At 39.2% G+C, this 27,483-nt stretch overlaps 1 protein-coding gene and 1 non-coding gene across 5 annotated transcripts; one reads left to right on the forward strand and one right to left on the reverse strand.

Moving 5' to 3' along the window:
* The first annotated feature begins 369 nt into the window (after nucleotides 1–369).
* SERBP1 (SERPINE1 mRNA binding protein 1) lies at nucleotides 370–19,627 on the forward strand. Of its 4 annotated transcripts, none has more exons than XM_024245348.3 (8): nucleotides 370–844; nucleotides 4,540–4,690; nucleotides 5,584–5,724; nucleotides 5,830–5,919; nucleotides 6,527–6,604; nucleotides 10,628–10,805; nucleotides 15,455–15,628; nucleotides 17,410–19,627. In XM_024245348.3, exons 1-8 carry the CDS (start codon nucleotides 532–534, stop codon nucleotides 17,464–17,466), a joined length of 1,182 nt encoding a protein of 393 aa, XP_024101116.1. In that variant the 5' UTR covers nucleotides 370–531; the 3' UTR covers nucleotides 17,467–19,627. The 4 variants fall into 4 exon arrangements, with proteins under 4 accessions (XP_024101116.1, XP_024101118.1, XP_024101110.1 ...); XM_024245350.3 differs by having other exon boundaries at nucleotides 5,848–5,919; XM_024245342.3 differs by having other exon boundaries at nucleotides 374–844; nucleotides 6,482–6,604.
* On the reverse strand, nucleotides 13,490–13,594 carry LOC112131025 (U6 spliceosomal RNA). Its single transcript, XR_002913184.2, has one exon. It is a non-coding gene; the product is annotated as a U6 spliceosomal RNA (small nuclear RNA).
* Nucleotides 19,628–27,483: the final 7,856 nt, after the last annotated feature.

The raw sequence follows: 27,483 nt of genomic DNA on the forward strand, positions 1-27,483 counted from the left end.
AGTTTGTGCGCCTCAGATGTAAGGTCTGGGAGTCACCTTGACCCTCCTGGAGCGGTGGGGAAAGTTAGCCCTGAGCCCGAGGGGGCGTGAGTGAAACCAAAGAGCACTTTTGCGAGTCAGTTACGCCGTCACTTTTTTTGGTTTCAGGGTAGCTGAAAACCTAGAGAGATTAAGGGTGGCCAGAGCAGGTGGCGGGACTCCGCCCACCACCACGCTTCCCTTCCATCAGCTCGCACGCTTCACTCCCTTCGTGGGGTCCCGCCTCTCAGGCGCGCGCGAAGAGTTGTCGCGCGGTGCGTCCTGGGAATTGTAGTCCCGACGCAGAGAGTCGCCTCAGGAGAAATGACTCTGGCCTACATACCCCACAGTGCCTTGCGGCGCTGGCCGCTCCCGGATGTGTGCCTGGCGCCGGAAGAGAAGACGGCCCCCCTCTCTCGGCCCGGCCATCTTGTGGGAAGAGCTGAAGCAGGCGCTCTTGGCTCGGCGCGGCCCGCTGCAATCCGTGGAGGAACGCGCCGCCGAGCCACCATCATGCCTGGGCACTTACAGGAAGGCTTCGGCTGCGTGGTCACCAACCGATTCGACCAGTTATTTGATGACGAATCGGACCCCTTCGAGGTGCTGAAGGCAGCGGAGAACAAGAAAAAAGAAGCCGGCGGGGGCGGCGTTGGGGGCCCTGGGGCCAAGAGCGCAGCTCAGGCCGCGGCCCAGACCAACTCCAACGCGGCAGGCAAACAGCTGCGCAAGGAGTCCCAGAAAGACCGCAAGAACCCGCTGCCCCCCAGCGTTGGCGTGGTTGACAAGAAAGAGGAGACGCAGCCGCCCGTGGCGCTTAAGAAAGAAGGTAAAGCAGGGGCAGAATGTGGGGGAGACTGGGATGGAGGGAAGGAGCGAGGGGGCTGCCGGCTGCCACTTGTTTCTGGAGCTTCGAGGGTCCGCGGGAGACTTTGCCGCCTGTTTCCTCACGTTTCTTCACGCGACAAAAGCCAGGTCCTGCGAAGGTGCCAGGAGCGTGGTAGCCCCAAGTTCAAGCCACCGCCGGCGAGGTTCTCGGAGCCACCCCCTTCCCGTCTCAGGTTGTGAGCAGAGGAGCGTGGTCGGAGATGAGCTGCTCCTCGAGCGCGCTCGAGGTCCTGGGAGGCTATTGCCTTCCCGCCGGATTCCTTGGCGGGCGAGCGCATGGACTGAGGTGCGGGGAAGCCGGCCGCTCACCGAAGCTTTCCGTAGTTACGGAGGAGCTTGAGGTCCACCGCTGCTTACTGCGCAGAGCTGCTCCTTTGAGGTGCTGCTGTTTTCAGGTTCCTGTCCTGCCGTCTTGTCCCACGACGGCGCGGAGTATCCCCGCTGAAAAGCAGGGGGTCGTTCCAGGCCATCAGACGTGTGGAGTAAGCTGCAGGTTGGGGTGCCGCATGTCCTTTATTGTTTCTTCTCCACCTCTCAACTGTTAGGACTTTCTCATAACTTGCTGGGGTGAGTTGAGCCGTTGGGAAATGGAGGAGTTTGGCCACACTTGATTAAGCAGGAGCGGGAATTATGAATGAAGACTGGTGATTGCAGGACATCCCGAGGAACGTCCTCGAGTCACGATCCTCTCTCTCGACTCCCCAAACTGAATCTTTCACGTGGTGGGGTCTGGGCCTCGTGGGTGAAGTGAGTGCAGAGGCTGTCACAGCGTTAGTCGCAGCAGAGGTCTTTAGAGTTTGCAGCTTTTTTTCCCCCACATGTGCGTGAAGCATGGTCAGAGTTTCACTGGCGGTTAATAGTTGCTTCCAGGGCAGTGTGAGTTTCACAGGATTGTCTTGATTTTTGCATTCGCATTACCAGTTTGTTACGGATGAAAAAGAAAAGGAGCAAGTAGTTTGGAGATAAGAACGTGCATGATCGATAGCAAGCAGGTGTCGGACCTAAGGTCTGAATCTTTAAAGCTGCATTTATATGTTGAAAGTTGAAATTACCCCTTCCTGCCACGTGCTTCTCTGAAAGGAGTTGTTTCTCGTTAGCTTTAGTTGAATTCTGTAACAGTCAACTAATTTTAAAAATCAGAACAATTTTCTCGTGGTAGGATTTGTTTTAGGAGGGTTTTTTTTTTTTTTTTTGAGGACTTTTGTGAGGCTTGGAATGAAGAACCTCGGTCCTAGGTGGTGAATAAAAGAAAATAATTCTTGTGGTAAAATTATAGGTTGAGGAAAAATACAGTTAGAGTATTAGAAAGCATGTACGTCACTTAGGCCAAGTATCTCTTCAGCCAGTTAAGCTTTATGGCAATCTAGCACAATTAAATAAATCATTTAATTCGTGTGTTAAGTAACGCTGACTTGTGTAATTATTTAAACTATGTTTAAGCTTAAGAAAGTACACGAAAAAGTTGAATCTGACGAATAATGTGTACCAGGTAGATGTGTTCACTCATTTTGAATGTTCAAAACATGAAGCATGGTTTAAATGCTTGAGTTATTTTGATCATGAAGCCCATCTATGAAATAAGCTCTTAGCTGAAAAGTAGTGTTTTTAGTTACAAATGTGGGGAATGATTTCATGAAGTTAGAACCAAGACTTAAGTTCACCATTCAATAAGTCTTTCCATGGGAAAACTATTCCATGTTAGCAATCAGCATTTTCCTTAGGTCAGTATTTCAGAACACTCCTATTAAGTTGCATAAAATACAAGCATGTAAAATACAGGAAAAGTGTTGAATGGACAATACCCGTTTTGAGATTCTACTGTCCTGTTTACTGGGAATAAATCTGTAAACAAAGTCGCTGCATGTAGTAGGAAGGTTAACCTGATTGTGTTCTGTGATTTTGATAACACATTGTGCCATAATGCTTGACATAATTTAGACAGATATTTAATGTTTATGTTTTATGAATTAACTTTGTAGATTCTCTTGCCCATTTGAAAAACTTGAGAATTGACAGCAGAATGTAATTGAGAGTGTAGACCAGGGATTTTCTAAAAAAAGGAATGCCTTGAAACTAGTGCAGTTAGTGAGCTTGCAAGTTATAGATAAGTATATCAAAAGAAGCTTTCATTTTTAAATGTCAGTCTTTTTCATTAGGTGAGTTTAATACCTTTTTAAGATTCTGTAAACTTAATATTGATATTGGGTGGGGACGCCAACTATTGTTCACTTGGGTGTGTTTGGCTTGGATATTATTGCAAGGACTGGCTCCATAACTCCACCCCAGTACACTTTATTACTGATGACATTTATTTAAATACCTTCGTGTAAGGTCTAACATTTGTAGTCTATCGTGAGTATTTGCAGGGAATGAACTTCAAAATTCTATTGAAGAGATTGATAGTTACTGTTTGGCTCCCGTTACAGGCAGTAGAACAACTGGGTGTGTCCTGATGTTCTACTTTCTTAGAAAGAACCAAAGTGAAGCAGCTTAAAATCTTATAAAACCAATTCCTCAGCTGGTTTATGACTTTGTCAGAAATTGGGAATTAGAGCATACCAACAATCTTAAAGTCATTAATTTAACCATCAATCTATTGATCCTTATGGGCACCAATAATTTAAATTGGTTGCCTTTGTGGGGTTTCAGACATTACAGGAAAAAAGTAGTAAAGGGGGAAATTAGTAAATGCTTCAGCTATCACTTAGTGTCACAAGTTTCTTATTTCTTACGTATTGCTTAAAAGGGGTCTTACGTGTGTGTATTTGGTTTTTAAAGATTCTTTGAAAATGAAGATAGTTGTTAGGGCAAATTTTTTAGAGGACTCTCTCCATGCATAATAAGTAACTGTTTTCTAACTTGGAAGTACTTAGGGATGTGGGAGTGTGTACAAACATATATACACTTATATGCTATAAATTTTTAAACTTTAATAGGGGAAGATGGCCCTTTTTGTGTGCCTGTAGCTAAGAAGACCAAAAGATGACACTTTTTCTGGTTAAATGGCTGTTTTAAACTGAAGTGATGTTCTCTGATAATCCTAAATGCCATATTTTCCTTTCAGATTTGTAATTTCATAGAATTATGAGTCTCAATTGCATTTTTTTTTTCAGATTAGATAGAATAACATAGTGTGGCCCTCACTTTTGTGAGGGGCCATATCTAGTGAGTGTGATTTGCTTGGTTATTTATGAATGGCTGCTGGTATTTTCTTTGGTATTTTAAAAGCCAAAATGTATTGCTTGCCTAAAATTTTTTAAATTTAAAACTTTTTATTAAGAGACTGATATCTTGGAAAGTGATGGGAATAATGGTTGCCCAAATGATTTCCAAATCAGTTATAGAAAATGTTTTTGAGGGGGAGAACTTGGCAAACTAAATAGAAGTTTAAAACAAGTGTATTATTTTTATTTTATTTATTTATGTATTTAGTCGGTGGTATGGATTGGAAGGTTTATTGTCTTTAAATGGCGGTTTTCCTAAGGTACTTTGTTACACATTAGAGTTGCCCAGTGTTTGCTTTTTTCCAACAGGAAATGGTAGTGGATTGGAAGAGAAGCAGCTTTTGACAGTCCAGGCCTAAACTTTTTGGATTGCAAAAATAGTTTGCTTATGCAGGTTATCTTATCGTTTTAGGAATAAGACGAGTTGGAAGAAGACCTGATCAACAACTTCAGGGTGAAGGGAAAATAATTGATAGAAGACCAGAAAGGCGACCACCTCGTGAACGAAGATTCGAAAAGCCACTTGAAGAAAAGGGTGAAGGAGGCGAATTTTCAGTTGATAGGTAAGTTGTTTTTTGTTTTTGAGCCAGGGTCTTGGTCTAACGTGTAGGCTGGAGTGCAGTGGTGCAAGCTTAGCTCACTACAGCCTCTGCTTCTTGGGCTCAAGCGATCCTCTCATCTCAGTCTCCTCTTGAGTAGCTCGGACTACAAGGTCACGCCATCACACTCTGCTAATTTTTTTGTAGAGCTGAGGTCTCACTATATATATTGCATTGGTTGGTCTTGAGCTCCTGTGCTCAAGCTATCCTCCTGCAATATTGGGATTACAGGCGTAAACCAAAAAAGTCTTCGTATTTTGTTACTTTATGGAGTCACATTTTAATGTTAAGCTATAAATTGGGCATAATTGCCAGGTAGCAGTCTGGCTAATTGTTTCTATTAGTTTTTCACAGAAACATCTGTATGTGTGCATTGTTAAGCTTTAGATCTTTGGGTAACGGTTCAAACTTAGGTCTCTTGTAATGGAAACACTTTGTTGAATTGATAACCAATTTCTTTTTCTTGCTGTCTCCAGATACAGAGTTAAAAGGAAAATACTGTTGGTTTATTGTTTATAGCAAAATAAATTATTTATGCAAGTTAGATGTGTTTAATTTTTAAGTGTATTGGTAAATAGTGATGGATTGGATTATATGTGCAATGAATAGCAGTGGAAAAGTATATGCATTGGTAGTAATGCTTTAGAGTGCTAAAATAGTTTTCTTGTTCTGGGAGGCTGTCTTGTTCTGGTTTCCTTTGTGTTTAGAAATAGACTATCTTGAATTTTCTGAAGTGTATGTGTTTAACTATTGGTTTTTGAGCCAGTAAACATGTTCTATATTTTTGATCTTTTGGACGCATTTTCCTCATTTCTTCTGGAAACCATGGAAGTATAATTTATTTGTTTATATTATAGACCGATTATTGACCGACCTATTCGAGGTCGTGGTGGTCTTGGAAGAGGTCGAGGGGGCCGTGGACGTGGAATGGGCCGAGGAGATGGATTTGATTCTCGTGGCAAACGTGAATTTGATAGGCATAGTGGAAGTGATAGATCGTAAGTCTTACTGGTTTTTATTTTACTTTAATATTTTAATCTATTTAATAAACAAACTTTGAATTTCTAGAACTAAAGAGTATTATGTTAACTCAGTTTTGTTAGTTCTTTTTCACATTACAGTGGCCTGAAGCACGAGGACAAACGTGGAGGTAGCGGATCTCACAACTGGGGAACTGTCAAAGACGAATTAACGTTGGTATTCTGATTTTCTAAAAAATTCTGTACCTAACTCTAGAGGTTAATCCATACCTCTGTCAAATTTTACTTGTCTCTGAGATAAGAATGCTCTCCTCTGAGAGTTACTATATTACAAGATAATGTCTTATGGGATGGGTTTGGGTTATAGTATATTGAATGACCGGTTTTTTTATACTTCGATATATTTGTTACTCATTTTTTTCCCCCATATGTATTTGTAGCTTTTCCTGAAACCCCACAATAAGGTTATTTGGGTATTCTGATTATCTTAGTGTCCTTAGTGGTTCCTATTCTAGCTTTTGACTTTGTTGTCATTACAAAATTTGATAAGCTAGTAAAGCTTCATTTTATAATTAACTGCCTTGTTCTGTTACTTTTTAAGTATGAAGTATATGAACTAACTAGTTTATATTGTTTACTTTTGGACGTCTTCTGGGGAGTACATTTAGTAAGAAAGGAGTTAGAGAATGTGAGGGCTTATGGTATTTTTGTGTGAAGAACTTTTCAGCTACATGTAAATGGACCTAGATGCCTTTCTTTTTCTTTCTTTCCTTAGAGAGTCCCCCAAATACATTCAGAAACAAATATCTTATAATTACAGTGACTTGGATCAATCAAATGTGACTGAGGAAACACCTGAAGGTGAAGAACATCATCCAGTGGCAGACACTGAAAATAAGTAAGTGGTTTTGCCTGTAATAGTAATGACCCAGAATTGAAAGCACTGGAGTTTTACCAATAAGATAACCCATAGATTTAATGCTGTTATTTGATGGCTTTTTGTTTTTGACAAGGGAGACTTACTGTACCCTCATCCCTCAAAGAGTATTTAAAAGAATGCTTTTTTTTTTCTTTTTTTTAAATAGAGACAGAGTCTCACCATATTGCCTAGGCAGGTCTCGAATTCCTGGACTCAAGTGTTCCTCCTGCCTTGGCCTCCCAAAGTGCTGGGATTACAGGCATGAGCCACTGCACCCAGCCCTTGAAAGAGTGCTTTATGTGTATATATTTGACTTTAATGCTTTGAAAAATAGAATATTTTAATGTGGTTATTTCTGTTTGATTAGTCATTTTACCGTTGTCACAACTGTACAAATTTTACTTTGAGATAGTTAAAACTAGAAAATGTGGCCATTTTAAGATTAATTCTATCTTGAAGTTATTTCCAATGTAGAATTCGGAACATAGCATTACTGGCCTGTCTTTAAATGTATGAAGAGAGCAAAGATCAGAGTATGTTATTCACTGTCATTTTTTTTTTTTTTTCTTTTTTTGAGACAAGATTTCATTCTGTTGCCCAGGCTGGAGTGCAGTGGAGTGATCTTGGCTCACTGCACCCTCTGCCTCGTGGGCTTAAATGATCCTTCCACGTCAGCCTCCTAAGTAGCTGGGACTGTAGGTGCCTGTCACCAGGTCTGGCTAATTTTTGTATTTTTAGTAGAGACAGGGTTTCACCATTTTGCCCAGGCTGGTCTTCAACTCCTGAGCTCAGGCAAGCCACCCACCTTGGCCTCCCAGAGTGCTGGGATTACAGGAGTGAGCCACCTTGCCCAGCCCTTCACTAACTTTTTTTTTTTTTTTTTTTTTTTTTTTTTTTTTTTGGTGAGATGGAGTTCGCTCTTGTTGCTTAGGCTGGAGTGTAGTGGCGCTATCGGCTCACTGCAACCTCCGCCTCCCGGGTTCACGCGATTCTTCTGCCTCAGCCTCCGGAGTAGCTGGGATTACAGGCACCCGCCACCATGTCTGGCTAATCTTTTATATTTTTTAGACCAGCTGGCCAGGCTGGTCTCGAACTCCTGACCTCGGTGATCCACCCTCCTTGGCCTCCCAAAGTGCTGGGATTACAGGCGTGAGCCACCACACCCGGCCCTTCACTAGCTTTTAAAATTACATGGTTTTTTGTTTTGTTTTGTTTTGGTTTTTTTGAGACATTCTCGCTCTGTTGCCCAGGCTGAAGTACAGTGGCGCTATCTCGGCTCACTGCAACCTCCGCCCCCTGGGTTCAAACGATTCTCCTGCCTCAGCCTCCTGAGTAACTGGGATTACAGGCATGTCTCACCATGCCCAGCTAATTTTTTGTATTTTTAGTAGAGACAGGATTTCACCATGTTGGCCAGGCTGGTCTCAAACTCCTGACCTCAGGTGATGCATCCGCCTTGGCCTTCCAAAGTGCTGGGATTACGGGCATGAGCACCGTGCCTGACCTAAAATCATGTTTACTTTGCCAGTTATTTGTTAAAGTATTGTGGTTTAAAGTCTTGGATTACAGGTTATTTAGGACAGTGATTCCTAACCAGAAGCATATTCAAGTTAGTTGAGGGGTGGGAGGGGCAGATGTTTTCTAAACTTTTTCTTTTTTCTTTTTTTTTTTTGAGATGGAGTTTTGCACTTGTTGCCCATGCTGGAGTGCAATGGCATGATCTTGGCTCACTGCAACCTCTGCCTCCAGGGTTCAAGCAATTCTCCTGCCTCAGCTCCTGAGTAGCTGGGTTTACAGGCATGTGCCACCACGCCCGGCTAATTTTGTATTTTTAGTAGAGATGTGGTTTCTCCATGTTGGTCAGGCTGATCTCGAACTCCAACCTCAGGTGATCCGCCCTCCTTGGCCTCCCAAAGTGCTGGGATTACAGGCGTGAGCTGCCGCGCCTTAAACTTTTTCTTTTCTTCAGGAAGAATTTGCTCTTGTGGTGAGCACTGTTAATGATGGGAATATCATAATCCGTGGATTTGTTGGGATAAGGAAAAATGATATGCTATTGGAGGGAGTAGATAAAAATACATGGTATTGGGTGATGTTTTGAACTTGGTAATAAAAATTTATGCAAAACTATAATGGAATCATAATTTTGCATGTTAAACAATGAAATTGTGATTGGTGCCTTAACAAATGAACCCTATGCAATGTTAAGTTTCTCATAGTGGTCAACACAACTTTTTTTTGTTTGTTTCTTTGAGACACAGTCTCCTGCCTCCCATGCTAGAGTGCGGTGGCGCAATTTTGGCCATTCTGAATTTCAAGCGATTCTCTTGCCTCAGCCTCCCGAGTACTGGGACTACAGGCATGCTCCACCATACCCGGCTAATTTTTGTATTTTCAGTAGAGACGTGATTACACCATGTTGGCCAGGCTGGTCTTGAACTCCTGGCCTCAAGTGATCCTCCCGCCTTGACCTCCCAAAATGCTGGGATTACAGGTGTGAGCCACCGTGTCCAACCACAACTGTTTAATAGAGCCCATGTTCAATCACTCAGAGTGATCTGCAAAGATTATAACTGTCTACCAAAAGGTACTAATGTATTGATAGGCTATTGGTAGCAAATCCTTAGCTCAGTGCCCGGGAGTGAAATTGAGGGTGTTTGGTTTAAAGAAAATAATTGCCCATCACATTAGAATTGTCTCTAATCTTACTCCAGACTAGGGGAGAATCTGGGCATAGCATATGGAAGTATAAATTTAAGAAACACAACATTGGCTGACTTTGATTAACTAACTTATATATAGCTTCCAGAGCTTCTGTTTGGTTTTTATTTAATCCTTGCAGTAATTCCTGAAAGGTAGGTGTTATGCCTCCATGATATGATAAAAGGTATGCTAATTTCTATTCCTGGCTGTGTTATAACATATGGGTAACCAGGACTTTTTTTATATTCTTAGATTTCTCATCTGTAAAATGACTAGGTGGACTCAGTACCCAAGATCCCAAGATCCTGTCAATTCAATATAAACTTGCTCTAGGAAGTTTTTTTTTTTTTTTGCAGCATAGATGTAACTGGAGGAACTTTTAAGATAGCATTTGTCAAACAGTAAAGGGGCAGCATCCAGGGAGATATTTGAGCTCTAAGGCTAACTGAATCACCTGCTATCTTTGGAAAGAAGCAGGGCTCCCCAAATAGCAAATGACTTGTTTGGTGACAATTGCAAATTGAGATTATACTAAAATAATGGATCCTTAGGCCTGTGCTTTGTTTCTGTAAAAAGAGGAAAGGATCATATTCTATAGTTATGACCTGAGAATTATATTTGGAAATAAATGGTTTAGTATTAAATAATGAAACCAGTGTGTGTTTGTGGGTAGTTCTATTAGTAGTGAATCCATGGCCTCCTTTCCATATACAGGTTGGTTTGAAAATTGGAGTATAAGGATTTTAGGATTTGTAGAAACACGGCTATTGTTTTGATTTGCTCTAAGTGCTAGTTGCTGAAACAAAGCATAGAGGAACAGTTCTTTTATATTCCAAAATTTGAACGCTGGTTGCTGATAGACATCCTAGAGGATTACCTTCTTGTATGTTATTAAAAGTTACATATTGTGGGAATTATGGAAATTAAAAATGTGGTTTAGGAGAAGATAGGCTGAAGATTTTACATAAGAGGGTAGTTTTTAAACAAGGTAGTGTTTTTAAGAAATGTATATTTTAGTATTGGTAAAGCCAGTTCTAGATTGTATTACTGATAAATGATCATTTAAGAGTTCATAAGTATGAATTCCATATTCCTTACTTGTCTCTAATCAGCAAACACTGAATTCCTGGTCTCTACCAAGTTGCTTAGTTACATAGGAAACTAGGATACCCTCATCCTTGGATAATCTTTCTCTAAAAGATTACAAGGTTAACTTTCTTAATTAAAATCATAAATTTGAAGTACTTTTATGTAATATCAGCTCTCTACCAGCTATAAAACTTGAAAACCTTTTCACAGGGAGAATGAAGTTGAAGAGGTAAAAGAGGAGGGTCCAAAAGAGATGACTTTGGATGAGTGGAAGGCTATTCAAAATAAGGATCGGGCAAAAGTAGAATTTAATATCCGAAAACCAAATGAAGGTGCTGATGGGCAGTGGAAGAAGGGATTTGTTCTTCATAAATCAAAGAGTGAAGAGGTAAAACTAAGTTTTGTCGTGTTTGAAAATGTTCAGATGTGACTTGAATTGTATTTGTAATTTTTGTTTTAAAATTTCACATGGGTTATTTGTCTAAAAAAAAGCTGTACATAGGATCATTTGGGGCAGATAATTTGCTTTATAAGGAAAATAAACTGTATTATCACATATTCTAAGAAATTTAGTCCTTTGATCAATTCGTAATTATGTTTTATGTGGTAGAGTTGCTTTTTCCTGAAAAGCTGTCAGTGGAGTATCTTGTAGTTATTGGTGTTCAGAAATATGATAGTTCTTTTCAAAGTTGTGGTTGTATTTTTGAAATCTTGCCAAACTGGGGATCATTAAAGGGCTGTGGTATTATGGTGTTAGGTTGAAATCTTGACATTTGCATATGGTTTAACCTAAAATGTAAGTGACTTCATTTAGAATTCAACTTTTGAAACTGTCTGCCTATACCATATATAATGGCCAGGACACTCAGTAAATGGTAATATGCATTTTGTCTAGGGAATGATGGCTTTAAAAACCAAAGTATATGTGGGTTTTACTTAAGAAATATGGAAACTAGTGAAAATACAGTTGACTTGTTGAACAACATGAGGGTGCTAAGGGCACTGACCCCGCAGATCAATGCACATGTAACCTTTGACTCTCCCAAAACTTAACTACTAATAACCTGTTGACTGAAAGTCTTAGTGATAACATAACCAGTTAACGCATTTTGTATGTTGCGTATTATATACTGTGTTTTTACAGTAAAGTAAGCTAAATAAAATGCTGAGAAAATATATTTACTGTTCATTAAGTGGAACTGGATCATCACAAAGGTCTTTATTTTAGATAGGAAGAAAAGGGGTTGGGCTTGCTTGTCTCAAGACTGACAGAGGCAGAATGTTCAAAGACACGTTGTTCAAGGGTCAGCTGTATTGGAGAAAGTCACATTGATGGCTTTTGATTTGGTAGCTTCCGTTCAAGCTTTGGGGTGTGTTCTTAGAGGAATGTTTCAGTGCCGCTTCCTGTTTGGCTTTAAAAACTCATACAAGCCCTAACTATATTATTTCTTCTCCTAAATTCATTTTCTCTATCAGCTTCCTTTAACCTTTTGACATTTGTGTTTGATTTATTCATATCATAAATTGGGCTGTGCCAGAAATCCAGACTGAGTTTTATCATCCTAAGGTAAAGTTAAATTAAAATATTGTGAGGGCAAACCCTTTCAATAAGGTATTAGTTATTTTTATTTTTTTTGAGACAGAGTCTGGCTCTGTCGCCCAGGCTGGAATGCAGTGGCACCATCTCTGCTTACCGCAACCTCCACCTCCCGGATTCAAACATTTCTTGTGTCTCAACCTCAGTAGCTGGGATTACGGACACTCGCCACCACGCCCAGATAATGTTTGTATTTTTAGTAGAGATGAGGTTTCATCATGTTGGCCAGGCTGGTCTCAAACTCCTGGCCTCAGTGATCAGCCTGCCTCAGCCTCCCAAAGTGCTGGGATTATAGGCGTGTGCCACCATGCCCAGCCGATAAGCATAATTTTTTAAACTGCAAAATGGCTATAAGACAAACTTGGAAACATTTTAAAATAAAATGGAGGTTAAAAAGATTAAAAGTTATTTTTAGGTTTAGAGATGATTTTTAACATTTACTCCATATGAGTAGTAAATGAGGACATTGTCTTTTCTAAGTCCTGTAGAAAAAAAACTGCATCAGAACACGTGGTTTCGGCCAGGCGCAGTGGCTCACGCCTGTAATCCCAGCACTTTTGGGAGACTGAGGCGGGCGGATCACCTGAGGTCGGGAGTTCAAGACCAGTCTGACCAACATGGAGAAACCGCGTCTCTACTAAAGATACAAAATTAGCCTGGTGTGGTGGTGCATGCCTGTAATCCCAGCTACTCAGGAGGCTGAGGCAGGGGAATCACTTGAACACAGGAGGCAGAGGTTGCAGTGAGCTGAGATCACACCACTGCACTCCAGCCTGGGCGACAGAGCAAGACTGTCTCAAAAAAAAAAAAAAAAAAAACTCTTTAACTTTCACATGTCTTCATTCTCATGACAAATGTGAGTTAAGGGGAAGGAAGAACTATTTACAAATGGAGAACTGTGTTACCGTGTTATTGATAGAGCTCAGAATTTCTGTTTTCTGCCCCTCATTCTCTGAGTGCTCTAGAAAAAAGGTTGGACACAGTGGCTTACACCTGTAATCCCAGCACTTCGGGAGGCTGAGGTGGGCAGATTGTTGAGTTGAAAGTTTGAGACCAGCCTGGGCAACATGGCAAAACCCTTTTTCTACAAAAAATATAAAAATTATCTGGATGCGGTTGCACGCACCTGTGGTCTCAGTTACCTGGGAGGCTGAGGCAGGAGAGGATCACTTGAGCCCAGGAGGCAGAGGCTGCAGTGAGCCAAGATTGCATCACTGCATTCCAACCTAGTTGACAGAGCAAGACTGTCTCAAAAAAAGGAAAAAAGAAAAAAAGAAAAGGATCCCCCCCCCCACCCCCTGCCCTGACTTTATCCCAGTACAGTTTCTTGGTATCTGCAGGGGATTCGTTCCAGGACCCAGAGATACTAAAATTTTCAGATGCCCATGTCCATTATATAAAATGGCATAGTATCTGCATATAGCGTAAACACGTTTTCCCTATACTTTATTTTTTATTGTTTCTGTTTTTTAATTTAAAATATAGAACAATTTACAGTTTTGCGTGTCATCCTTGTGGGGATCATGCTAATAATCTTTGTATTGTTGCACTTTTAGTATATATGCTGCCAAAGTGAGCACTCCCTCATACACTTTATTTTGAGACAAGGTCTTGCTCTGTCATGTAGGCTGGAATGCAGTAGCATGGTCACAGCTTACTGCAGCCTCAACCTGCCTGTGCTCAAGCGATCTTTCTAGCTCAGCCTCCTGAGTAGCTGGAACTACACACCTGTGCCAACTCCTGGACTCAAGCGGCCCTTCTGCCTATGCCTCCCAGAGTGCTGGGATTACAAGTGTCAGCCACCACACCTGGCCTACTTTTTATTGTTATATGGTTGGTTGGTTTTATTTTTTTCTGAATATTTTCGATCTGTGGTTTGCAATAAATTGAAAGCATTGGTTTGAAATAGCAAACATTTAAAAATCACACAATTAGTATATATAATTGATTCTAATTTGCTGGTGTTTTTGTGAATTTGTTTTTATGTTTCTAGCCTCCTTTAAAATTTGTATTAGAACATTCTGTTGCCTTACAGTGTGTTGGTGTGGTACAAAAGAGTGACATTTAATACTAGTATGAGTTGATGTAAGGGGTGAAAACATGGATAAAAACACAAAAATTTATTTGTACTTTAAAGGCTAGTTATTAACAGCTGTAATATTTTAACTTGAGTCTAATGGAATTGTAATAGTACAAGTTCTAATGAAAGAACAAAATGTTCTTTATCTGTTTAGAAAAGAAGATTTCTTACATGTATTTAGGAAAAGAAAGCTGTACTTTCAAGTCCTATAAGCACAGTTTTCAGCTAGAAGATTAAAACCCATCCCAAGCGTACAAGAAGACATCAGGCATGGAGCAGTATAGAATTGTCTGGCTTTTTGCTTTTTTCCCCCAGACTGGGTCATGCATCTTAAACACAAATAGAAAAGAGGATCTGGATTTCACAAACATGACTTCGTTTTTAAGAAGTTTCTAGCTGGGCATGGTGGCTCATGCCTGTAGTCTCAGCACTTTGGAAGGCCAAGGCCAGTGGATCGCTTGAGCCTAGGAGTTTGAGACCAGCCTGAGCAACACTGCGAAAACCTGTCTATAAAAAATACAAAAAAATTAGCCAGGTGTCATGGCATGTGCCTATAGTCCCAGCTACTTGGGAGGTTGAAGTGGGAGGATCGCTTGAGCCTGGGAGGTGGAGGTTGCAGTGAACCCAGATTGTGCCACTGCACTCCAGCCTGGGTGACAGTGAGACCCTGTCTCAAAAAAAAAAAGGTTCCTGTGACACATTTAAGGTGTGGTTTTATTTGTGCATAGCTTTACAAGATTCCCTTCTTATGTAAAGTGTGTAGTGTTTCACTTGAATTTGTAGCTCTCCAATTTGTGTAGAAAAACGTAATGGTTGTGTATTGACAGAAAATGCTTCTGAGAAGTTTATATGTAGTAAGGTCTTTACCCTAGTTGTAGTTGGAAGAGTGTAGAACAGAGGTTTTCTTTTTGAGTGTTCTTTTTAACTTCAGTGTTAGTGCTAGTAGTAACCTTATATGTCATCTCTCCAGAGGTCTTCATCAAGGATTCACATTGGAGTCCTGATCTGAAGGGCATATTTAAAATGTACTTGTCCAGATTTCACTGCTAAAGATTGTGATTCAGTAGGTCTAGGATGGGCTTCAGCCATTTGGGTTGATTGTGATAACATACATGTCTTTAGTTGAGGACTGCTGATATTACCTGCAATTTTGAGATAGACAAAAGTAAAGGAAATTCTTCCTCCAGGATCACTATAGCTGAGCCCTAGCTTATTACCTGTGGAGGCATTGAGACATTTGTTCACAGAAAGTACAGTTTGGATTTTTGGTTTTTTTTTTTTAGAAGAAAGCTCATTATTTAGAAATTTTGCAACATTACTTTTCTACTAATAACCCAATCATCTTCACTTATATTTTTAGGCTCATGCTGAAGATTCGGTTATGGACCATCATTTCCGGAAGCCAGCAAATGATATAACGTCTCAGCTGGAGATCAATTTTGGAGACCTTGGCCGCCCAGGACGTGGCGGCAGGGGAGGACGAGGTGGACGTGGGCGTGGTGGGCGCCCAAACCGTGGCAGCAGGACCGACAAGGTAATTTCTTTTCCTTTTACATAGTTTAAGGACCTCTTATAAGTCACTGGCTGGGTCAGACGTAGAAGTCACTTATGGGAACATAAGTAGAAGTAGTAGCAGTGTCTTTAAGAAACTGCATGTTAGGTTATATTTTTGTTTAAAGCACTTAAATGCCTTTTTGTGTAGTGCTGTTAGTAGTGTTAAGTTACCACCCTTTTGAGTTCTTTCTAGGTGCCGGTCATGGTCCTGGGCTAGGCATTTTATGTACTTAATGTCATTTAATTCTTGTTACTGTAATGACATTCTCATTTTCCAGATGAGAAAATTCTGGTATAGTGAATCAGGTTAACTCTTGGCCTTTGCTAAGGCTTACCTGAAAACCAATCTGTTCACTTTGATAATTCCTAACTGCTTTTTAGGTCTCCACTTAATAACCATTGTGTTCCTAGTATAATTCCTCTTATGACACTCATGATTGTTGACACTTTTTTCTTTTACTAGACTCTTCTGTGAGAGCTGTTATTCATTTTTGGCTTACTTGCTATAATCTCTCCAATGCCTTGAACAGTATGTGGCACAAAACAAGTTCTTAGAGAAATATTTTGATGAATTCCCAAGTAATTGATAGATATGAACTCAGATCTGATGCTTGGAAACAACCATAATGTCCTCCTAAATTCTCAACACCTTACACACAAATTTGGGGACCCACCTGCTTGATTGAGTCTGTTTTTGATGATTATAAGGGTAACTTACCATTGCCAGTGTAATGATACTTTGTTCCTCCCTCTAAGACCAACCTTTTTTTTTAAGGTGATGGTTGTGTTGATGGGCTTTTCCCATACTTTCTTGTTTAGTTCTGTTATTTATACTTTAGGCTATAAAGAGCAGTTTGGATTCCTTTTTTCAGACTTTTAACCTTGATGATCATTGCTACTTAAATATTAGTTTCTTAGCATGCTTTCACATTGGTGCCATTCTTATTTCGCAAGTGGAAAAAGTATAAGAATACTGAACAATGCGAATGCAAATACATAATTGCTTGTGAATCTACTTGTATGGTTTATTGGAAAAAGTAAAACAACTGGGCTGGGCGCACTGGCTCATGCCTGTAATCCCAGTACTTTGGGAGGTCTGGGTGAACAGATCACCTGAGGTTGGAAATTTGAGACCAGCCTGGCCAACATTGTGAAACCCTGTCTCACAGAGTAAGACTGTCTCCAAAAAAAAGAGAAAAAGAAAACAACCCATATTATTACTCTGGAATGAAAATAGGCCTTGGTAGAAATTTAGGACAGGGCTCATTGCAAATATATGTAGTTTTTTTCTGATCCATAATTCTGTCTTGATACATTTTACCTAGAATTTTAACAGTAGGAATTTTTTTTTTTTTTTTTTTTTTTTTTTTTTTTGAGATGGAGTCTCACTCTGTTGCCCAGGCTGGAGTGCAGTGGCACAGTCTCGGCCCACTGCAACCCTCACCTCCCAGGTTCAAGCGATTCTCCTGCCTCAGCCTCCTGAGTAGCTGGGATCACAGGTGCCTGCCACCACACCCAGCTAATTGTTTATATTTTTAGTAGAGACAGGGTTTCACCATGTTGGCCAGGCTGGTCTCAAACTCCTGACCTCAGGTGATCCACCTGCCTTGGCCTCCCAAAGCGCTGGGATTACAGGTGTGAGCCACCGTGCCTGGCCAACAGTAAGATTTTTTTAGAGTTCTGTCTTAATGTAGACACTAGCTAACAAATGTAATTTTGAAGAACTGAGAACTGTGGTTAATTTTGGTTCTTCTTTTTCAGTCAAGTGCTTCTGCTCCTGATGTGGATGACCCAGAGGCATTCCCAGCTCTGGCTTAACTGGATGCCATAAGACAACCCTGGTTCCTTTGTGAACCCTTCTGTTCAAAGCTTTTGCATGCTTAAGGATTCCAAACGACTAAGAAATTAAAAAAAAAAAAAGACTGTCATTCATACCATTCACACCTAAAGACTGAATTTTATCTGTTTTAAAAATGAACTTCTCTCGCTACACAGAAGTAACAAATACGGTAGTCAGTTTTGTATTTAGAAATGTATTGGTAGCAGGGATGTTTTCATAATTTTCAGAGATTATGCATTCTTCATGAATACTTTTGTATTGCTGCTTGCAAATATGCATTTCCAAACTTGAAATATAGGTGTGAACAGTGTGTACCAGTTTAAAGCTTTCACTTCATTTGTGTTTTTTAATTAAGGATTTAGAAGTTCCCCCAATTACAAACTGGTTTTAAATATTGGACATACTGGTTTTAATACCTGCTTTGCATATTCACACATGGTCAACTGGGACATGTTAAACTTTGATTTGTCAAATTTTATGCTGTGTGGAATACTAACTATATGTATTTTAACTTAGTTTTAATATTTTCATTTTTGGGGAAAAATCTTTTTTCACTTCTCATGATAGCTGTTATATATATATGCTAAATCTTTATATACAGAAATATCAGTACTTGAACAAATTCAAAGCACATTTGGTTTATTAACCCTTGCTCCTTGCATGGCTCATTAGGTTCAAATTATAACTGATTTACATTTTCAGCTATATTTACTTTTTAAATGCTTGAGTTTCCCATTTTAAAATCTAAACTAGACATCTTAATTGGTGAAAGTTGTTTAAACTACTTATTGTTGGTAGGCACATCCTGTCAAGTGAAATAGTTTTATAGGTATGGGTTTTTTCTCCCCCTCCACCAGGGTAGGTGGAATAAGTTGATTTGGCCAATGTGTAATATTTAAACTGTTCTGTAAAATAAGTGTCTGGCCATTTGGTATGATTTCTGTGTGTGAAAGGTCCCAAAATCAAAATGGTACATCCATAATCAGCAACCATTTAACCCTTCCTTGTTCTAAAACAAAAACCAAAGGGCACTGGTTGGTAGGGTGAGGCGGGGGAGTATTTTAATTTTTGGAATTTGGGAAGCAGACGGCTTCACTTTGTAAGGTTGGAACAGCAGCACTATACATGAAATATAAACCAAAAACCTTTACTGTTTCTGAATTTCCTAGATTGCTATTATTTGGTTGTAAGTTGAGTATTCCACCGAAAGTGGTAATTATCTCTTCTCTCTTCCTCCATTAGAAAATTAGGTTAATAATGGATTCCTATAATGGGAGCATCACCACTTATTAAAACACACATAGAATGATGAATAAAAAAAGTTTTCTAGGATTGTCTTTTATTCTGCCACATTTGTTGATAAACAGTGAAGGAATTTTTAAAAAAAATTTTAAGAATTGTTTGTCATGTCATTTTTAGAAATGTTCTACCTGTATATGGTAATGTCCAGTTTTAAAAATATTGGACATCTTCAATCTTAAACATTTCTATTTAGCTAATTGGTTCTCACATACACTTCTAAAAGAGAAACTTTATGTTATAAGAGTTACTTTTTGGATAAGATTAATTAATCTCAGTTACCTACTATTCTGACATTTTAGGAAGGAGGTAATTGTTTTTAATGATGGATAAACTTGTGCTGGTGTTTTGGATCTTATGATGCTGAGCATGTTCTGCACTGGTGCTAATGTCTAATATAATTTTATATTTACACACATACGTGCTACCCAGAGATTAATTTAGTCCGTATGAACTATTGACCCATTGTTGATTGAGACAGCAACATACGCACTCCTAAATCAGTGTGTTTAGACTTTTCAAGTATCTAACTCATTTCCAAACATGTACCATGTTTTATAAACCTCTTGATTTCCAGCAACATACTATAGAAAACACCTGCTACTCAAAACACAGCTTCTTCTCAGTGTCATCCATTGCTGTCGTGAGAGACAACATAGCAATATCTGGTATGTTGCAAGCTTTCAAGATAGCCTGAACTTAAAAAGTTGGTGCGTTAGTTGTATCTGATGGATATAAATTTGCCTCCTAGTTCACTTTGTGTCAAGAGCTAAAACTGTGAACCTAACTTTCTCTTATTGGTGGGTAATAACTGAAAATAAAGATTTATTTTCATGCTCACTTCTTAAAAGTCATAAAAACAATCAAATAGGATCATGTTTATTGTCATGTGTTTCCTGGTTTCTGACCTGTGTGCACACCCCTGTGTGTTTATAATTTTTAAATTGAATTTTATATGGGGTTTTTATTTGCTAAAAACCAGGCTGTTGAATCACATTTGGGAAGGGTACTTATCTTAATGACTAATGACTTAATTGGGAAAGTTGAATTCTTGTAAAATACAAAATCCAAGGGACTTGGATTTAATCTAATTGTCACTTCTTAGCAGATCACTTTTTTGCTAATGAAAGTTAAGCATACTGAATGCTACTTTTGATTGACAAACTGGCTATAATAGTCTAGGGGAAAAATCCCTAAACAGATACAGATTCCTAAAGTAATGGTGGCAGCTGATGTTTCAGTGAACTTTTATCTAGATGCGTTTAACTGGAAGTAATGCCAGAGCTGACATTTTTAAGGCATTTTTACAGCTTGTATTGAAATGATTAGAGACATGGTTTCTTTGTTAGCTATTTTGAGACCTATGGAGTTAAGCAAGAATTTTAAAAAGTGGCACCATATACATCTAGTTAGTTCCTTTACTCTTATTTTTTAAATAAAAGTAGGACACATCATTTCCAGGGTTGTAAATATATTTGGGGCTTGTTTTTGGTATGGGTTTAAAAGGAGGATATTAAGTATTCATTCTAATTTTGTTATTTTTCTAGTTGTCAGAGATGGTTGCACTGAAATAGAATAGGGAGTTGCATACAAAGCCTAAATGTGTATTGGATTTCGAAAATACTAGGTTGGTGCAGTTACTTTTGTACCAACCTAACATGTCTTTAGGAAAGTACCATCATGTGGAAGGAAACAACAGGTGTTAAAAGGTTCAAAGGAATGAGAAATAGGAAGTTGCTAGAACCTAACTGATGTCGACTTTAAAGGTAAGATTGTTCAGGTATATTAGTGGACATCTAGTCCAATGGTATAGCAAATTCCAGGGATCTCAGGTGCATGCAATTCTACTTTCTAAAGTAAACACTTAGAAAATAGATTATAACGCAGACGTTTTGGATTATACTGAGACAAATACGTAAATAAGTTTTAGCAAGTCAACATGTACAAGCCATATCTTCAGGTTAACTAAGAAAAGCCCAGAAACTTCATTATTTACTGTGCTTTGTATGGCATAACTGGTAACAAGGCAGTAAAATGATACATATTTGAACTGGACCATAGTAATTAAATGATTTATCAGTATCATTTGCAAGGTAATTGTCAGGTTGAGTTAATAGTAAGTGGCAGCTTCCCACAAATTTGGGTTACTTGGCCTAAGCTGTGCCCTGGGATTACCTCTTCATCTTCCTTGACTTTTAAGTTCAAATTTGGAGGTTATGTGAAGTGATTGAAGTAAATCTTTCAGGCTGAGGAAGTTGGTAATTTCAAGAATATAGAGAAAACAAGGTTGTAATCTAAACATAGAAGCTTAAGTTTAGGAAATGGTTAAAATATAAATTGCTAAAGCTATCAAGATTTTGGCCACAGATGAAAATATGAACATTGGAAATGAGTGCCATTTAAATAAGATGCTGTATGTAAGCCAGGGGTCAGCAAAGTTCAGCCTGTGACCTGTTTTGTGTGTGTGTGTGTATGCATCCCTGAGTTAAGAATGGTTTTTAGGCTTGTATAGGATTAAAAAAAAAAACCCACAAAAAAAGTAGGCAGCCCAGCATAAGATACCGCCTTTCACAGAAATGTTTGCTGACCCCGGAACTATCACTCTGAGGTTACAAGAGTTTGTCATTTTGAAACAGTCTGTCTCTGTCACCCAGGCTGGAGTGCAGTGGCATGATCTCAGGTCACTGCAGCCTCTACCCCCCGGGTTCAAGCAATTCTGCCTCAGCCCCCTGAGTAGCTGGGATTACAGGTATACACCACCACACCCAAGAATCACTTGAACCCGGGAGGTGGAGGTTGCAGTGAGCCAAGAACATAGCACTGCACTCCAGTCTGGGTGACACACACTGTCTCAAAAATAAGAGTTTAGTTCTAGGTACAAATTAAGTGGTCTACCCAACAGGAAGCTGTGAAATTAGAAGTAATTTTAAAGCAAACTTGACACCTCTATATAATCAAAGTAAGGGCAAGATAAAACTTGTTAGTAAAACATGTTATTTTTTAGATACGTAGCCTGCAACATAAAATATATTCTGAAAGCTGTTAAGGGGTGTATAATCTGTTACAAAAGTACCATGATTATAGTTTAGTATTTCACATTTAGTGACTTTTTCAGATCCCTTTGTGTAAGTCCTTTGCGTTGTGCAAAGAGGATTTTCTATGAGATGAGAATTATGAACACTTCATATAGGTAAATAAACTCCATAGGTTGAGTTGGGGCAGAAATTAATGGCTCCTGGAGACTGCATCTTTTTTTTTTTTTGAGCTTGGAATTCCCATTTGGACAGAATTTAGCTTTTGTGCTATTGATTACTTCTGTACTCAACTGGTAGCCAATTGTTCACTTCTAAATGGAAGGGAAAAAATTACCCACACAAGTTAGAAAATGATTTACCAAATTTTTTTTTTAGTTAGTATGTATATACTGTTTTAAATCAGTAATGTTTGTTCCTTTTGCTGCCCATTTGGGAGTATGTGGCAATTCCTAGTGCCCTTGTATGACATTACTCTTCTTGAGACTTGTATATGCAAGAAAGTATATATAAAAGATACCTGGTGGTAACTTTGTATCTGAGTTCTGATTCATTATGGACTTTTAGAAATCTGTTTAGATAATTGGTTCATACTAGGTGCTCAATTACTCTGACCTTGTGTAGCTTTATTCCTTAAATAGTTGCTTTAGGTGTTACTGGGTAGAAGCATGGAAAGTGACGGGCTAATATTAAGGATTTTTATGTATTACTGAGTAGGGAAAGTGGGAAGTAGCTTATCTTTGGACAGTTATATTACTTTGCACTAATCACCTTGTTTGCAGTTGTAGCTGATTCAGTTCTAGATTTTAGGACCAAAAAGATCTCTAATTTAAAGAAATAGTTTTTATATACCTAGAATGAAGATTCTGCTTAAAGTGGTCTTGGTTAACTTGGTTCTTGACATTTGCCTAAAATTTTGTTGGATTGGGAGTAAAATGTTCTATTAGCCAATGCATAACGTCCAAGTAAATTTTTGTTTTATTTTGTGAACTTTGCATATTGAATTCTTTGTTTTACACGTAACCCACAAAGAAATGTTGCTTCATATGGCAGCTGCACTCTGAGAGTACTAAGATAAGCATGTGTTTAGACATTGTCAGAGTGCTCCGACTGCTGGGGTTCTTTTGGAAAGAAATGGACTGAAAGTGGGTGGGTTTTGTATTTTTCCCATTACATGATGACATGTTTAGGCCTTTATGATTGGTGTGAACTAAACACATATCTTTGTTTAGAGATAAGACAATTGGTTTGTGTACTTACCCTGAAAATTCATAATTTCGTGTTTTTTGTTTGTTTTTGAGACGAGTCTCACTCTGTCGCCCAGGCTGGAGTGCAGTGGCGCGATCTCGGCTTACTGCAACCTCGGCCTCCCGGGTTCAAGTGATTCTCCTGACTCAACCTCCTGAGTAGCTAGAATTACAGGCGCCCGCCACTGCGCCCGGCTAATTTTTTGTATTTTTAATAGAGATGGGGTTTCACTATGTTGGCAAGGCTGGTCTCAAACTCCTGACCTCAGATGATCCACCACCTCGACCTCCCAAAGTGCTGGGATTACAGGCATGAGCCACACGCCTGGCTGTTTTGTTTTTTGAGACAGGGTCTTGCTCTGTTGCCCAGGCTAGAGTGCAGTGGCATGATCTTGGCTCACTGCAACCTCTGCCTCCTGGGTTCAAGCAGTTCTCATCCTTCAGCCTCTCAAGTAGCTGGGACTACAGGTGTGCACTACCATGCCCAGATAATTTTTGTATTTTTGATAGAGCGGGGGTTTTGGCATGTTGACCAGACTGGTCTGGAATTCCTGGCCTTAGGTGATCCACCCGTTTCAGCCTCCCAAAGTGCTGGGATTACAGGGGCATGAGCCACTAAACCTGATCAAAATTCAGAATTTCTAGTGAACCTTCCACTTTTTTTATAAAAAGAACTTTTCATTAACAACTACAGATAATTTCGTTTTAATTTGATTTTGTGTTCTAAGCTTTGTAGTATATTTCTTGCATATTTGCCAAGCCTTTTACTTAGGGGCTAAAAACCTAAATCAGGATCTTCTGAAGAATGTATCGGAAGCCTGGATTGGATAAAGCTTTTCTTAAGGCAGATGTTCATTGGTCACTAGTCACAGGCAAATCAATACACATGGCAGGTATATTGTGTGTGCTTCAGACCTCTGTATTTTGTTCATAACAGTATACGTTGAAGATGGAGTGGCACTTAGTCACAGTGTATCAACAAAATTCGGTAGATTTTGTTGATACACAATCCAGTATTAACAATTGGACTGACCTCTTGCATCTTTAGTCAAATGCTAGACCTGGAAGTCATGTTGAATTAAGAAATGCTTTGTATGCTGAGTACTTCCAAGTGAAAATACAAACAACATGAGAGGTTGTCTTCGGAGAAAATTGACAGTTTATTAAGAGAAAATTTCCAATAAACTGTTGATTGAAGAATTTAACCAGCACTTCTCAGTTACAGGAGAGCATGGATGTTTCCTTTTTTCAAGATCATCAATCTCTTGCTACTTAGGGTTATTAAACCTTAAAAATAACTGCAGATTTTTAGATGAAAAATTTTGAATTGAAGATTGCAGCTGTAGCTGATGAAATGACTTACTGATTATCCTTGCAAATTATTTTAATCTCACAAGCAGGTTAAAAGTGGGTGTAATTCTTTTTAAGCCATCTCTACAGCTACTCTGCCAAAGACAGATTAGAGTCGGTAAACTAAAGAGACTCTGAAGTGTTTACAGAAAGGCAAAGGAATCCAGTCAGTTTAAGTATGAGAGTTGGAAAAAAAAACTTTGGAAACAAATGTGAAAAGAAGGAAATGCTCTTTGTTACCAATTTTCATCCAATTTTGTAAGTGTTTTTACAGTTTTTCTAACTAGTGAAAATGCCCTGAGGGTGAGTGGGTGTTCTGCCCTTCCTTGAAGTGTTTCCTTGGGTCCTATTACCTACAGGTGGTAAAAAGCCTGAAATTGGAAGGTATCTTGAACCTCACCTGTCACAGTCTTGCATAGGCAATGCCAAGGTCTCTTGATGGAAGAATTCCTTAAAGTTGTGGAACTTGAAAAGAGGCCTGAATTGACCTACAGGGACCCTTTGGCAGCATATGAGAGGTTTGTATCTTAGTGATGTGATTGAAGTCTCAGAGGAGCCAACTTTAGAATAGTTTTGACACTTGTAAATAAGGAAAGAAGTGACCACTAGCAAAGTATGGAGCCAATTACCACAGAATGAAGGAAAGGCACTTATTTGTTTCAACAGCTCAGCAACAAAATTGAGTTAAATACAGCCATAATTCCTTTTTGTTTAAGAAATAGCCTTTATTTTTAGAAAAAGTCAAGTAAATTGGGTGGAATTCTAAATATTTCAATTAAAGAGGGAAGAGCATATTTTCTGGTTCCTGTTTAAAAGAATGTTTTTATTAATGACTTAAAATACTCCATTTATCAGTTTACTTCAAATAGTTCTTTTCAAGGAGTGGTGCTTCCTTTTTCGTGGCCTACCTGTACCTTGTATTACAGCATTTACATTAGCTGGGTAGATAAGTTAGCAAATTCAAGAGTGCCAGATTTGTCCTAGTGTCAATTTGTTTTTAAATTTATCTGTTTTTTTAAGGTTGATTTCTCAAGAGCCAAGAATGAACTAGAACTTCAGAAGTATGGCAACACCAGTTTTTGGTTGCCTCATAAAAATAACTTTTTTTGGTCTGAGTTTATTTCAGAGGTTTTTGGAGACTTCAAACATTTGTACAGAATCACAGTTACAGTCAACTACAGTGAGAATCCCAATTGATGTAAACTTGTACAACATTTGCATAGAATGGAATTCGAGAGTATTTAAAAGTTATGCTTTGAAACTAGACTGTCTGGTATAAGGTATTAGTTGTGTGAATTCCATTATTATTTAACCTTTGTATTTGTTTCCTCATCTGTGTGGTGGTAGAACTTATTTACAGTCCTTAAAAACTGTATGCACTAAGTACTGTTAGTGTTATTGACTATAATTAACAATTCCTATTAGAATAGGAATTGGCAAAAATTGGCTTATTATATTTTTATTTATTTTGAGACAGTCTCATTCTGTTGTCCAGGCTGGAGTGCAGTCACACGATCTCACTGCAACCTCTGCCTCCTGGGTTCAAGTGATTCTCCTGCCTCAGGCTCCTGAGTAGTTGGGATTACAGGCATGTGCCACCACGCCCAGCTAATTTTTTTTTTTTCATTTTTAATAGAGACAGGGTTTCACTGTGTTGGCCAGTCTAGTCTCGAACTCCTGACCTCAAGTGACTCACCCACCTCGGCCTCCCAAAGTGCTGGGATTACAGGCATGAGCCACCACGCCTGGCCTATACATAAATTGGATTTCAAAGACCGATGACCTCAAATACTACCTTAACACTCCCATCCCCACATCATTTGATTGTGTCATGTGTTTTGCCTTTTCTTGGTCTGACGGAAGCACTAAGGGTCAATGCAAGTGCCAAACACAGAAGGCGGAAGGCAAAAGAAACATGGGACAGGGCCACAAAGAAAGTAGTCAGCAGTATCTGTTTCTAGACCCCCTGTCCCAGGTCTTTGAAAAGAAATTGGTAATATTTTATCGAGTATCCAATTACAAGAGTAGTGAGTAGGTGTGATTAAAAGAATGCAAAAATTTAGTTAAAAACTATGGCTAGAGGTAGCCATGGTTAGCATTTTAATGTGTATTCTTTACAATTTTTTGCATAGATTTATGAAAGTGAAATGATTCTATTCAGCCTTTTTTTCCTTTTTCTTATTTTTTCCAGACGTCATTACAAATATTCAGCCTTTTGTAAATGACCATTTTCATGTCAAATATTGATATACTTTTTTTTTTTTTTTTTTTGACAGGGTATGCCAGGCATGGTGGCTCACTCCTTTAATCCCAGCAGTTTGGGAGGCCTAGGCGGGTGAATCACGAGGTCAGGAGTTCGAGGCCAGCCTGGCCAACATGGTGAAACCCTGTCTCTACTAAAAATACAAAAATTAGCCAGGCATGGTGGCGGGCACCTGTAATCCCTGCTACTCGGGAGGCTGAGGCAGGAGAATCACTTGAACCCGGGAGGCGGAGTTTGCAGTGAGCCAAGATTATGCCACTGCACTCGAGCCTGGGTGACAGAGCAAGACTCCGTCTCAAAAAAAAAAAAAAAAAATGGTCTCACTCTTGCCCAGGTGATCCTCCTGCCTCCACCTCCCAGGTAGCTGGGACTACAGGTATAAGCCACCATACCCAGCTAATTTAAAAAAAAAAAAAAAACTTGGTAGAGATGGGATCTTGCTATGTTGTTGCCCAGGCTGGTCTCGAACTGGCTTTAAGTGATCCTCCGGTCCTGGCCACCCAAAGAGCTGGGAATATAGGCATGAGCCACTGCACCTGGCCTTGCTTATACTAAAAAAACAAAACTGCATAGAATGCTTTTTATCAATTCTAAGATACATCCCAAATTTCAGGCATGTTAACATGTTAAATTGTGCATCATAGATATCAATGGCATAGTTTTATTGGCTTTTTTTTTTTTTACTTAGAACATAAACTAATGAGATGTCTTAAAACTGCTGGAGTCTTAGATTCCTTGAAATTCAGTGTTTCATTGTACAGATATATCATGATTTAACCAGGTCTCTACTGAAGGGCATTTAGG

This window comes from Pongo abelii, chromosome 1 (assembly GCF_028885655.2).
Source record: "Pongo abelii isolate AG06213 chromosome 1, NHGRI_mPonAbe1-v2.0_pri, whole genome shotgun sequence".
NCBI classification, from domain to species: Eukaryota; Metazoa; Chordata; class Mammalia; order Primates; family Hominidae; genus Pongo; species Pongo abelii.